A 14062-nucleotide genomic window follows, 5' to 3' on the forward strand; every position below is an offset into this window, starting at 1 on the left:
ATACCTAACAAACAATAAAAAAATTAAAGGTTTTTCTAAATAATTGTATTAACTAAATTGAGAGTTTGCTCCTTGTATAATGGGGAACTAAGCTGAACTACGCATTAAAAGTTACTTGATGCTACTTTGGCTCTTAATGTAGCTGTTCAACATATAACACTTAGTTTGGACCGGCTAGCTAGTTCCACCACCGGGTAATGAATTTCTCGCCCATCGTTTATCATCAACTCCAGCAGTACTAACTCGTATTGAATGTCATTTGAAGTCAAGAAGTTTAACTAAAGAAAAAATGGCACCGGAAGCTAGACATATGGAGAACATATTTTATACTAATGTTGTTGGAAACCTTATGTGCACAATAGTAGATTCCAAACCTGAACTAGGCTATATTGTAGGCCTAATCTGCATATAATATATCAACACTAAAAAGAGATCATTGGTCAGCAATGAAATGGGTATATGAAGACAAGACTAAACATTCATAAAGGATTCAGAGTTTAGCATTAAAATTCACTATTCTGATAATGCAGTACACTTGAGCAATTACTAATTTTGTATTTAAGGTCTTGCGAAATGCATATACAAGCAGTTGTGGCTCTTTGAACAACCGAACCAGAGTATATGTCACTTAGTAAAGTTGTGAAAGAAGCTCTTTAACTAAACGTTTTATGCACATAAAGAAGGGTGCAACAACTCATAATGCCAGAGCAGTCCGATGGTGATTATGTGCATTGTTCTTGCTAAGATGTTTAGATTCACAAGTAAAAAGTTCATAATATTTTTAAATAATTCAAATAAATAAGGTAATTTTAATGGATTTTCTGATTTCTAAAATTATAATACATAACCTGTCTACACACCTCTTATAATAATGTAATACATGGAACCAAAATATGTGACAAGATTTGAATATTTGATTCTATGATATATAATCTTGAATAAATAAAAGTACATTATTTTCACTCAAAATAGGACGTGTTAAAAAGTTTTAGGCAGATAAGTTTTTGGTTTGATCATAAGCTCTCTTGCCTCTGAGATAGTCAACGGCTAGAAACAGACGAAGGATGATTGGTCGATACTTGTTGGCTCGAATCTTCTTCAGCTTGATGTTTCCTAACTCTAGCCTTATCGATTCTTGCTCTTCTCACAGCTTCTTGGATATGCCGGTCATGGTCTTTCAACACCTGATCCATGTTTCCTGATGGAACCACCAAAGGTCCTGAATAATGAATCTTATGCCCTTTTGATCCATAACCCAACTGCAACCACAAACACACAAGAAAAGTTGGTTTGGTAGTTACTAAAAATAGAAAGGATGACATTTTGGAGGACTTACAAGAATTGGGTCTTTCTTGTTGCTTCTACCATTCTCTTCTTGGTTTGCTTCTTCAGAGACTTCCTTGAAGGAGCCTGGAAGCCTAGTCATTCCTCTGCAAGTCTCTTGTTGTAATGAGACTTTCTGAGGATCTTGGTAAGTCCTTCTACCCTTTGCAGAAGCAGATCTACGCGTCAGAGGACCTGAATGTGAAGCTCTCTTGTGAGGAGGAAGAACAATGTTTCCCTGAGATTCTCTGTTTGGTTCAAACGCTTGTGATGATGGCCGTGGTGGATCGATTGGGAAACCAGATGCAACTTCTTCAGGATGTGGATTAAACTTCTCGCTTCTGCTTCTATTAGTACTAGACTGGCTCTGCCTTTTCTGCATTGATGTAACCAGCTCTGCGTTTGCTTCAGGGGCAGGGATGGCTCGAGATTCCTTAGTTCCTCTCCTTTCTTGGTGTCTTTGAGCCTCCCCGTTTCCTCCACCTTGTCTGAACACACACAGATCAAGAAAGATTCAAGAATGAACTAGCATAATAGCTTGCAGAGAGTAAAGATGATGACAGACCTTCTACTTTCTTCATCACGCATCCTCGCATCAAGCTCTTTGCTGGGAGGATATTTAGGTAAGCTTGAAGGATCACACGGAAGAGGTCTAGTGGTAAAGAACTGAACAAAAGGAATTGACCAGGAGTTATGTAATAGAAGCATAAGAACAAAGAGTTTGAGGGATGCCAATTACCTCACTGTGGAGGGCTGAAGTGGCGGTTCCACGGTCGTCTGGATTGACTGAAAGAAGAGTTTCAAGGAGTGCTAAAGCTGGCTGAGGAAACTCCTTGAATGTTTCATCAACTACGCGTTTATAAGGCTGTGTAGGCTTGAAAATGGTTGCATGAGGCAACTTTGATTTAACCCAATACTCCTCGGAAGGTGAGCCACATAACTTAAAAATCTTGTGCAACTGTTCAACCTGTAAAACACCATAACCATTACCAAGATTCATTTCAAAAAGAATCAAACTAGACTCACCATATAAGAGAAAATTAGAAATCGCTAGGCGGCGGTTAGGCGCTTTATAGAGAACTATTGTTTAGACCGATGTCTTCACTGATTTAAAAAATATATATTTAGAAAAATCATTTCATTTAGACCGATTTCTAGAACACTGGAGATTCAGACAAGAACCGATATTTAGAACCCGACTATTGTTTTAGACCGATTTTTTGAACATCTAGACCGATTTCTTTAAAGAAAAAATCGATATAGAAAAATCATTTTGTTAAACCGGATTTGCTGCCTAAACCAATTTTTTAGAGGAAACACTTAAAAGATTCAGACAAAAAACTGCAAAACTACCTCGGTTCTACCAGGCATGATAGGCTTGCCTGCATACAGCTCAGCAAGAATGCAACCAGTACTCCACAAATCAACAGCTGCTCCATACCGAGTAGCTCCGAGCAAAAGCTCAGGCGGGCGGTACCAAAGAGTCACAACACGGCTAGTCAAAGGCTGTGTCTGACGAGGATCAAAGAAGCTAGCCAAGCCAAAGTCAGCAATCTTCAAAACACCACTGTTATCTATCAGAAGGTTCGATCCTTTTATATCCCTGTGAAGCACGCCGCGGCTGTGACAATGGTCTAGTCCACTTAACAGTTGCTGCAGGTAGCATTTCACCTGCGGTTCGGAAAATTTAACTGCGGGATGCGAGGCTAGTCCGGCTAGATCATGTTCCATGTACTCGAAAACGAGGTATAAGCTGCAGGACATTCTTGATGTCACTAAGCCTTCTAGCTTTATGATGTTGGGATGATCAAGACGGCGCAGTATCTGGATCTCTCTTGCCATGAAACGAACACTTTCTGGCTCTAAGTTATCAAACCTTACTTTCTTCAATGCCACAATCTTCTTCTGATTCAGGTCTCTAGCTCTATACACATTACTATAAGTACCTTGCCCTATCTGCAGAAACAGAACCAAATGCATTAGAGATCTTTCTATATTTGGAAACATGCCATTGTAAGATAACTAAGAAAGAAGATTATTACTTTGTCCAGCTTCTCGAAAGAGTCTGCACGGCGTGGAACCCATCCTTTGATGGCTTCTCCAGCTACAGAGGCCAACCATGGAGGCCAGCCTGCAGCTACATACTCTCCTTCAGCTGCTTTTGCTATTGGAAAGTGTGGAGTTGCAACATTCTCTAACTTCTTCTCTCTTCTACTACTGTTACTCAACACTGGTCTTACTACACTAACAACATCAGACCGTTCCTTTGTCCTAACAGACTCCTCCCTTCTAGAAGAACCAACTGGTCTTGACACTCTATACTCAGAAGAGGGTTTGCTTGAAAGTCTCTCCTTTGGACTGTCTTCTATAGCAGAGGGCTTACACCAAACACAACCCATCTCTCAATTTTACTAAAAAAGATTCATCACTCCTAAAGGAACCCTAGAACTATAAGAACACTGTAACCCAGAAAGAAAGAAATGATTTTTCTTCCTCAATTTGCAACATGTGCCCAGATCAAGAAGAGGGTTTCAGGCATTTATCATTAGAGTGGAGAACATAGAGCCCAGGAATCTCAAGACCCAAGAACTTGTCTGCATAAAGCAACTACCTTTATCAAGAGATTGTAGAGAGAGAGAGAAAGAACTCATGTAAAGTTGAAAACTTTATAAATAAAGAGAGAGAAATCAAAAGGGTTTAACAGTGGCTGGCTGATTGAGAGAGGAATGGATCTAGGGAGGCGGAGAGATTTCTTAGAGACAGCATGTGTGTTGAAGCAGAAGGTGAATTCAGAGAAACTTTTAAAATAAATAAAATTAATAATTCGGTAAAGATTTTCACTTTATACTGTATTTATTAGTGGGTGCAGTTAATAGTAAAGTAAAAATATCACTATAAGTCTACAAGATGCTGAAAACAGTAAATATGAAAATATGTCATAAACTATACAAAAATAGTTTGGAAATCGAAGCTGGACATGCGAAAGACATTCTTGATCCGTCAAAAACACACGCTCTTAGACACTTAAATAATCATAATCAGAAAATTAATCAAATTTTCTTCTGATAATTAAATAAAAATTTACCTTTTTTCTTATGGAACTGTATATTTAATAGATGAATTAGATTTTGAGCCGCGGTTTAAAGCGCTGGTTTTGTTTCTTATTAAAATCTAGCTAAAAATATATACACAATGCATTAATACTGGTTCGGATCTAAGCACCAGGTAAAATACTTATTAAGTATATTTTTAGGTATGCAGATTTCTGTTCGAGTCTGGATTTTACTCGAGACACAATCGGGTAACCAAAATACATGAAATGTTTATGTATATAAGATATATTTGGATATTTCGGATATGTTTTTGTACTACAAATAATTTTTGAAGTTCAGAATTTTGGATTTCACTTATATTTTCAGGCTTCAGGTAAAATTTCAAAATTTAAAATATATTTGGGTATTTATATGAAGTTTTAGGTTTTTAGGTCAAATTCTAGTCATTTTGAGTATTTAAATAATTTTGGGGTATTTTTTGTGTTTCATATATTTTAAAAAAAAATTGGATACTTTGAATCTTTTTCAGATTCTAAATATCTGAATTAATCCAGACCCATTAGATATCCAAAACTTACATGTAGTTTACATGTATCTTAATTATTGATCCAAATCCGAAAGGAACCGACACGAACCCAAACAAAAAAAAATTCAAATACCAACTTAGGTGTAAATGTCTAGGATCTGAAAGACCTATGATCGAAAGAAACCGATTCGCACACCTAACCCGAAAACCAAATGCCTAAACCTACTCTCTCTCTTATATTTTGTGTGCATTTTATATTTGGTTAGATTTAAGATTTCTTTACAGTGTTTTGCCTAAATTAATAGTATATATTTATAAGATTTTTAATAGTATCTAAACTTATATTAAATAACAATTTTTAGTATAAATAGTTTTTATAAAAATAATTAAAATATGTACATACTTGAATTAAATACATATTTCTAAATCTAATTTTTGGTGTAGAAATTTTATGGTTTTATAAAAATTGAGAAACTTAGAATATTTCTATATCATTACATATATATTTGATACAGTTTATGAAATCTGATTTCATTATGTAAAAAATGGTAATTATATAAGATTTTTGTTGGTCAAATGGTAATTATATAAGATATTTATATAAATTGATAGTCAAAATTTAAATGTATAATTTTAATATCTGTTTATTTTGATATATAAATTATTATTTTATTAGAACTGAAAAAATCTAGGATAGTTTAATAAAAATCTAAACAATCAAATATTAGTTTAAAACTTAAAGTTTTTTTATTGGCTAATATTTATATATTTTAAATTACCTAACCAACATTTTAAAGAAGCGAAACAGTGAAAATTAATTAATAGCACAGTTTGAAAATGAGTACTATATTACCACATGGGATAAGTAAATATGTATCTAATATACTAACGTGTGATATAATAAAATATAGTATAATATTGTGCAATTATATTATTAGAGAGTCTAGAAAACTATACGATCTGGACTGATTCATTTGAAAACCACGAAAGTAACCTATATATTTTATTTTATTTTGTAACAAAGTAACCTATATGTTTGAATGCAATGTTACATATAACAAATATCTAACAGTTAGAAAATTAATATATTACCTAAAAAACTAGAGAAAGATCTTGATAAGATTCCTATGACACTAATTGGTAGGATCTTATCTGGCTATTATAATATTTGGTCATATGTTCTAATATTTATAGGATCTTATTTGGTTGTTATAGTAAAAGCTATTATAATATTTGATTATATGTTATAGGTTAGAATAAAAATAAAAAGGTGCAATAATTTTTAGATAAGTAGATTTTTTAAAAAAATTCTCTTTTATAGTATAGGTGCAAACACACACCATATATTAATTGACACATAAAACTTTAGTAGTTTGTATTTTTCTTAAATGCGTGTTCATTTACTTTAGTTGTTAGATCCTCTTTTAACAACATCAACTATTGATTCTCTACCTAGCATACTGTTTTAGGAACAATTTCTGTACAAAAGCAAATATAGCAGAACAAACCAAAACTATTAACTTCTAACATCAAAGTCAAAGCATTTTAGGAAACTTCAAACAAATAATTAAATTTTACTACTATATTAAAGAGAACGCTTACATAAAGACAACCAAACGAAAACTTTGTTATTTAGCGTTTATAAAATACCCACTAAATTGAGTAGCTTTATTGCTTAAAGTAAATATTTTGATATTTACAAGGGAGAATGCTTCACGTGTGAGAGAGTGTTGAAAATTATGTGTCGTCAAGAAGTAAAAACGGGGTCGTCTTGGGACGAAATACGTTAGTCTTTTTGTATTAGTCTTTTGACCAAAATACCAAACTAATAAAAAAAAATTTGATCAAAAAAAAAAAAAATCTTTTTATTCCCACAATCCATGGACTTAATGAACTTCAGAGACGTTCTTATAAAATTGTTTGTCAAGAAGTGATTTCTACCTCTCTATCCTTCTTGACCTTTTAGAAACAGTGTTCTAAATTCTAATATAAACAATAATTGCAATCGATGGTCAACTAATCTTATGTTTACACCTTATGTGCATCAATGTTCCAACTACTCATCATTCCAAATTAGTGCTATCACTTTTTTATATAACATAGGATAACGAAATTTTTTTTTGAAATAAAACTAATGGTATATGTCAAAGTGATTAATGAAAAATGTTGAAAAGATTTAGAAACATCAATCATCATCAGCGTCGGTTCGTTTGTTTATAATTGGATTGGAGTTTATCCACACAATACACTTACCACTGTGGTTAATGGGCTTGTCTTCTTCATCTGAGACAATACAACTTATTTTGGGCCCATCCTTTCACAGAACGATCACATGTATCAGTTCAGAGAACCGCTAACTGGTAGTTAAATGTACCAGTACCACATCCAATCAATTCATACATCAACCATACAAATGATACAACTGCACTCAAATAATTTTATTTGACAGAATTTGTCATGTTTGTATTTTCTACTAACATCCAGATGTAGAATTGTATGATTGATTGACCCCCTTTTGCATGGGCGGCTGTAGGTAGCTGCCACAACTGATTTTTAGTTAATTTTAAAAAATTATCAAAGAGATCATTTGACCAAAATAAAAAATAAAAGAGATCATTTATAATGCCCACCTTGCTGAACCTCGTTATGATCAGTGTTTTTATCGACCAACCCGATGATTGAACTGGATTCGACCATAAACCGGTTATATATCCAGATTGGATCTCATAATTGGTTCGACAATGAACCCGTCACATAATCGGATTAGATCTTAGAGTTATTAAACTGATAATAATCATTAAAACTATTAAAAATCTATAAACCATCCATATAAACATAAAATTAGTTTATCTTTATAATGTTTTAGATATAGATATAGATATATATATATATATTAATTATATATCATATTTACTAATATTATTTTTAATTTATATACTAAAATATATTAAACCAGATTATTGAACCATGTTTGACCCGATCAAACCATATTGAACCGTGACCCAAAAAATTATTCGGTTCGAATTTCGGTCCGGTTTTAAAAATATTGGTTATGATTCATTTAATACCTTTCTTTGTTTATTTGACTTAAGTTTCTTTATATAAACAATATTTTCTACAAATATATACTAATAAATTATTTCCATTTTAAAATAATAAATTTAGTTGATTTATATAATAAAATGTATCCATAGAAAAATTTATTATTATTCCATTTATGTTTTAATAAAATTATGCCCATTAAATAAATATTATTTGATATCTCTTTGTTGTATGTGTAAAAGTATAAAGATAAATTACTTGAAATACTACAGATTGAATACCACTTTTCAAAAACATTTTCAATCAAAATGCTTTAACATTTGGATTTAGTATTTAGTGATTATTGTTTAAAGTTTAGTATTTGTGGAGTGGGATTGAGTTTATAAATTTCTATAATAATTTTTAAACATTTATAAATGATTTAGGAGAGTTAATTTAGTTTTTATAAAAAAAAATAAACATCATATAAAGGTAAATGTGGAAAGTGGTATCAAGTTTTTGGTAAAATTAGTATTTCATCATGTATAAATTGTGTTTATAAAAATATGTATACTGTTTATCAATTATAAGTTGGGGAATTTGCCAAATATGACTCAAAATTTGATTTTAACAGTGTCATAAACTTTAATCAAATGCAAAAGTAACCCAAAAGACTAGTGAAATTACAACCAACCTCTTATGACCAAACAAAAAAACCATAATTCATTTTTACGAATATAAATCCGTAAAGTCTTCTGAGATTTTGTAAGTCTTCTGAGGTTTTGTAAGGCTTCTAGAAGACTTCCCGGAAGTCTTCTCATATAGTAGATCTTAAAAGTAATTTATAAATTTTGTAAAAAATATATTGATAGGAAAAAAATTGAAATCATGTAATTATAAACAGTTGTAAGTGATATAAATTAAAATATAATAACATTAAATTGTTTTCAACATAGATGAGTTAAAGTAGTGAATCATGATATTCTTTCGTTTTTGTTTGACAACATATATTGTAGTATTGTATGTATCTTTAGGGTCTTAACATTTTTTTTGAAAAATTAAATTTTGATATATATATATTATATATATATATATATATATGTGTTTAGTTTTTTGTATATTAAACACTTTTTAAGTTTAATGAAATGTATGTTTCTATTTAATTAGTTATTTGAGTTTACGATTTATATTTAGGGTCTAGACGACTTCTAGGAAGTCTTCTGATGATTCGTATGTTATCAGTTAGAAGACTTCCATGAAAGTCTTCTAACTCCCGCTAAAAATATTTTAGTTTCCCGCTAAAAATATTTTAGTTTCTAGAAGACTTGAAAGTCTTCTGAATCGAAAAAAAATCAATTTATTAGAATTTTTGTCTTTCTTTATAAAGAAAATTTACACATTTTCTCTCTTCCTTTCAAATGGCTGCAACAAAAATGAAAATTTTCTCATTTTAAAACTCTTCAACCTCTCTCTAATTTCTTTGAATTTAAAAACACCAAACTTTATATCAGTTTATAGTTATTTCATGTTTTCTCACTGATTTATTTTGTTTTTGTAGGTTTTTCATTACATGGTTCTCATCTTCCACTCTTTTAAAGGTAGATCTATAAATAATATTTTCTTATTTGGTAACATCTTGTTGTTTAAAGCTCTTACCTTTTGAAAACTCTTTTGGTTGTTTTAAGCTCTTACCTTATTTTTGAAAATTTTCTATGATTTGAATGATTTTCGATATGCATGTTTTTCAGATCTGAGACAGACTTGGAAGATTTCCAGAGAAGTCTTCTCAGAAGTCTTTTAACATTTAATGCACTAGAAGACTTCATGTAAGTTTTCTGGAAGACTTATGGCGGAGTCTTCTTCCATGTCTCCTCTTTCATTTCAAATCTGAATATTTTGGTAAGTTTATATGTCTGAATTTTCTTCATTTGATAACCTCTGATTGCTTAAAACTCTTACCTTTTTTTTTACAATTTTATCTTTTTTTGTAAACACCAAACTTTATATCAAATGTAATAACCAAAGTTTGACCAAAATCTCGGAATAAAATCCTGGAAGACTTCCATGTAAGTCGTCTACAAGAAGACTTACATGGAAGTCGTCTGGACAAAATTAAATATTTTATTTTGTTTATCAATTGCAAAAGTAACCTAAAACGACTTACTTAGAAGTCATCCAGTAAATATTAAATATTTAATTTTTATTTTTCTGTTAGACGACTTCCGTGTAATAGAGCAGTGTTCTTCAAACTTTAATTGTTGATGGGTAAATAAATATATTAATTTCTTTGATTGGTAAAAGACAGTTTAAAACGTATAAAACAGTCTAATTAGCAATATGTGTCTTATATAAGTAGATTAATTTTACTATCTTATATTTTTAATAAATATTTACTTGTTGTAAGCCAAAAAATAAATTGACACTGTAGGAAAAAAATTAATCAAATTAACCATTATTTACTTTCTTATTATAAATTTATTTAGGGTAGTATAAATTGAGATGATTATTATAGTCGATACCAATATAAATAAAAATTTTAATTTACCTTTTTTAGTTTCTTAATTCAATTATTTCGATATTAGTTATTTTTTTTATTTTGATGTAAAGCTATATGTATGTTTGTAAATACTTTAGGGTATAATTTTTATAAGTTTTACGGAGTTAATTTTCAAAGAATTGACATATATATATCACGTTAGCTCTTTTTATTTTATTTTTGTTTGTTTCTCTTATTTGATATTTATCTCTAATTTATTCTGATAGATTTTGTTGTTAGGAAATTTTATGATTAAATGTTTTGGCATATTTGTTTTGGTATTTTTAAATTAAATGTGAATATTTCTAACAGAAATAGCTTTTATACTTAAGAAATTATTTTTAGATATATTTTTAGTTAATTTTATATGGGTGAATTTGTTGTATATACATAAGAGGGTTAACAATGAAGAATATAACAATACAACAATGGTAACCGGCGGATGGGATAATTTGAGCAAACTTGACCATATTTTCCTTGAGTGCGTGTGCACATGAAAAAGACGTGGAATATATAAAATACACGTGCATCATTCATTTCTTCCAAACCTAATCCCTTTCTAATAGAATATGAGCTAAAATAGTATTTCATTCAATATATTATATCATTTTAGTAATTGATAGAGCCAGAAGTGAACGTATATATAACAGCTGCGGATGAAAGAATGTTGTTGCTGTTGGTACATGAGGTAAAGAGAAAAATAGACAGTGGGAGGAGGAAAAGAAACTATGCAGAAGGTGGAGAAGGTGAGTAGATGATGAGTGGTGATGGAGAAATCGACGACAATGATGAAACAATTGATAGTGGTGGCGACAACAATGTTAGGCTTGAGGTGAATGAAAAAGAGAAAGAAAGAAAAGAAAAAGAAAAAAATGAGTGCGTTAGACGTGATGTTCACAATTGATATAATACTATATTATATTTATTAAATAAATAGTATAAAACAATTAATTTATAATAGTACTATAACAAAAACCATAATACATATAATTTTTAGAAAATAAAATTATTTGCATTGTTACTTAGAGATGGAAAGGGTGAGAAGGGGGAGGAAGAAGAAGAAGAAGCTGAGAGAAGAAAAATGTGAGAAGAAGGAGGAAGAAGAAGAAAATAAAAAAATGTTCTACTATACTATATTTTAAAGATAATATAGAATAGTATACTATAGTATTTATATGAATTGTTGCAAACATTTTTGTATATTCTTTATTAGAGTGCATTGTTCATGGAAAGAAATTGTGTTTGCATTATATATAAAGTTTATTCGTCAGAAAACTCTAAACAAACAATTCATTTCAATAGCATACAATTTCTACTATTACCATATATCTGCATTATATTTTAGTTGTTACAAAACTTAGAATATATAATATAAATATCATTTTTCTTCTTCTCTAATGCAACCAAACGTCTGTTTCTGGGTTGGTGATGATATGTTAGATGTTTCTAGTTAGAACTATCGTAGTTTGGTGAACTTATGGTGGCTTCCGGTGCTAAGGTGAATAATTGAGAGAACATTGCTCAATGAAAATGTCATTAATCTAAACTAATAGCACTGTATTATACTATCATGTATTTTCGACACAAATAGCATAGTACATTCTTCACCAAACATCACATACCAAAAGCCAAAACAACATATTCCTGAAAACCGTTTATACTCACCATGTACCTACAATTACATTGTAAAGATAAATTAATTCCAGATCAAACCATATCGGGTTCGAGACCACCCCCTTCTCTTCCTCACAACCAGACCTGATTGATAATTATTTTCCTCGAGTTCAACATATGTCGATCCTCACCTCCAGATATGTAGAAATGCAGCAATTAGATTGTCGGCATAAAGCCCGTTCTGGTCCGTGCATACTGATTTTTAAACAAATCAAGTGTTAAACATGATTATAATTATTACCTCGACGTCGTTTGAAATATTCCTCGCTCAACCACCATGACCATAGCTATCTGTAATTTTTGGCGATGAAGAGAAAAATAAAGAGAAATAAAGAAAGAGGACAAAGAAGCGTGTGTGTTAGATGTTACTAGATGAAGGTAGTTTCGTATGTTTCGTAGATAATATATAGTAAATCATACCACATACCTTGTAAAAGCTATGGACTTAATTTTTGTTTTTCATGGTGATGTCCTCCCATTCTCATTTTATATTAGTCTCCCAAAGGTTTAGTTTATATATAAAATTGTTTCCATTTAATAATTTTGCTGCAAAAATGGACACCCGAGATCATTAGAAAATCATCATGCTCAAAATATGACGTATCATCATCTTAATTTATTGGTATTAAATTAAAATTGTGGCTTTATATTGTATTGATATTTTAAAATTTAAATGAAAGGTTACGAAATTATGTAGCTTCCAATGATAGTGTGTTATGACAGAAACCATATAACCAAGTCTTTAGAGTGATGTATTCTTTTTACTAAACAATAATAGTGATGCTCTTTTTAATTTTTTTTCAAATTTCTTAAAAATGAAAACTTCAACATAATGTCGAGTTACTATCCAACTAAAGAAACGACCAAGTTATCTATGGTTTAGTGGTCATTTAATAATTATTCTTTATATCTTCATTTTCACCACATGGTACTATTTTACCATGATGTTAAGAAGGCTAATGTAGGCGACGTATGGAAATAGCATACTGTTACCCCTAGCTACATAGAATCTCTGGTGAGGTGTGTCTAGTAAAAGGAGTGTGCATACTGTTAATACTACGACGAAAACAACCTCAACCAACATAATCTTAACTATCACCTTCATCAATTTATTAATTCAAGGTAATCAATTATCTAATCTCATCTGACATCCTTGTGAGATCACACATTAAATCTTTCATCACACTGCATATTCACATTTCCGCTAATCACTTTTGGAGAAAAGGTTTTGAGCCAGTGGAGAAAATTTGTCGAGTTGTGTTTGAAAAAGTCACTTAGTCACTTTTTAGAAAAAAATTTGTTGAGCCTTATTCAAAGAAATACTGCCAATCCAATTTTTGAAACAAATTTTATCAAGCCAACTTTTAGAAAAGTGTTAAAGCCAGTCATGAGGGAAAACTTAATGCGCCAATTTTTGTATTAACACTGTTTTTTTAATATTTTACTTAAATATTACTTATTTTTTCTTATATTTTGCTTATTTTATTTATATTTTCCATGAAATTTATGAAAACATAATGAATAGCATTCATAAGTTCTTCCGTTAAATTCATAAATATTGTTAAGTACTTTATATGTTGCATATAATACTAAAAATATCTTTTATAGAGAGTGACAATAAAAATTTATGATGAATTCAGTCATATAGCCAAGTCTTTGGATTGATGCATTATATACTGATGCTTTTTCAATCTTTTTAAAAATTTCTGAAAATGAAAAACTTTACCAAATCCATTGGAAGTGTCTAGTTTATTGAAAGAGAAACATTATTTTGAATTAACCTTTAGCCACTATGGTATATACTAAAAATATCATTCACGTATTCTTTATATTTGATGAACATTTGTATTGTCAACTACAAATTATACAATTACTTTAAAACAAATAATATATCATGAAAAACATACTTACACGTTAAAAATATGTTTT

At 30.4% G+C, this 14062-nt stretch overlaps 1 protein-coding gene across 1 annotated transcript; it reads right to left on the minus strand.

Moving 5' to 3' along the window:
• Positions 1-799: 799 nt before the first annotated feature.
• LOC111199666 (probable serine/threonine-protein kinase At1g54610) lies at positions 800-4129 on the minus strand. Its single transcript, XM_022689731.2, has 6 exons — positions 3366-4129; positions 2677-3279; positions 2063-2290; positions 1889-1989; positions 1337-1811; positions 800-1259 (listed from the first exon to the last, which is right to left on the minus strand). Exons 1-6 carry the CDS (start codon positions 3720-3722, stop codon positions 1041-1043), a joined length of 1983 nt encoding a protein of 660 aa, XP_022545452.2. The 5' UTR covers positions 3723-4129; the 3' UTR covers positions 800-1040.
• Between the last annotated feature and the right edge of the window lie 9933 nt (positions 4130-14062).

This window comes from Brassica napus, chromosome A8 (genome assembly GCF_020379485.1).
Source record: "Brassica napus cultivar Da-Ae chromosome A8, Da-Ae, whole genome shotgun sequence".
NCBI classification, from domain to species: Eukaryota; Viridiplantae; Streptophyta; class Magnoliopsida; order Brassicales; family Brassicaceae; genus Brassica; species Brassica napus.

Bases quoted from the DNA above. Each gene is read 5' to 3' on its own strand.
- LOC111199666 (XM_022689731.2), bottom strand. From the start codon at position 3,722: ATGGGTTGTGTTTGGTGTAAGCCCTCTGCTATAGAAGACAGTCCAAAG. The intron at 1,812-1,888 runs GTCTGTCATCAT...GTGTGTGTTCAG, and splicing joins CGTGATGAAGAAAGTAGAAG to ACAAGGTGGAGGAAACGGGG. The intron at 1,260-1,336 runs GTAAGTCCTCCA...TTGTGGTTGCAG, and splicing joins ACAAGAAAGACCCAATTCTT to TTGGGTTATGGATCAAAAGG.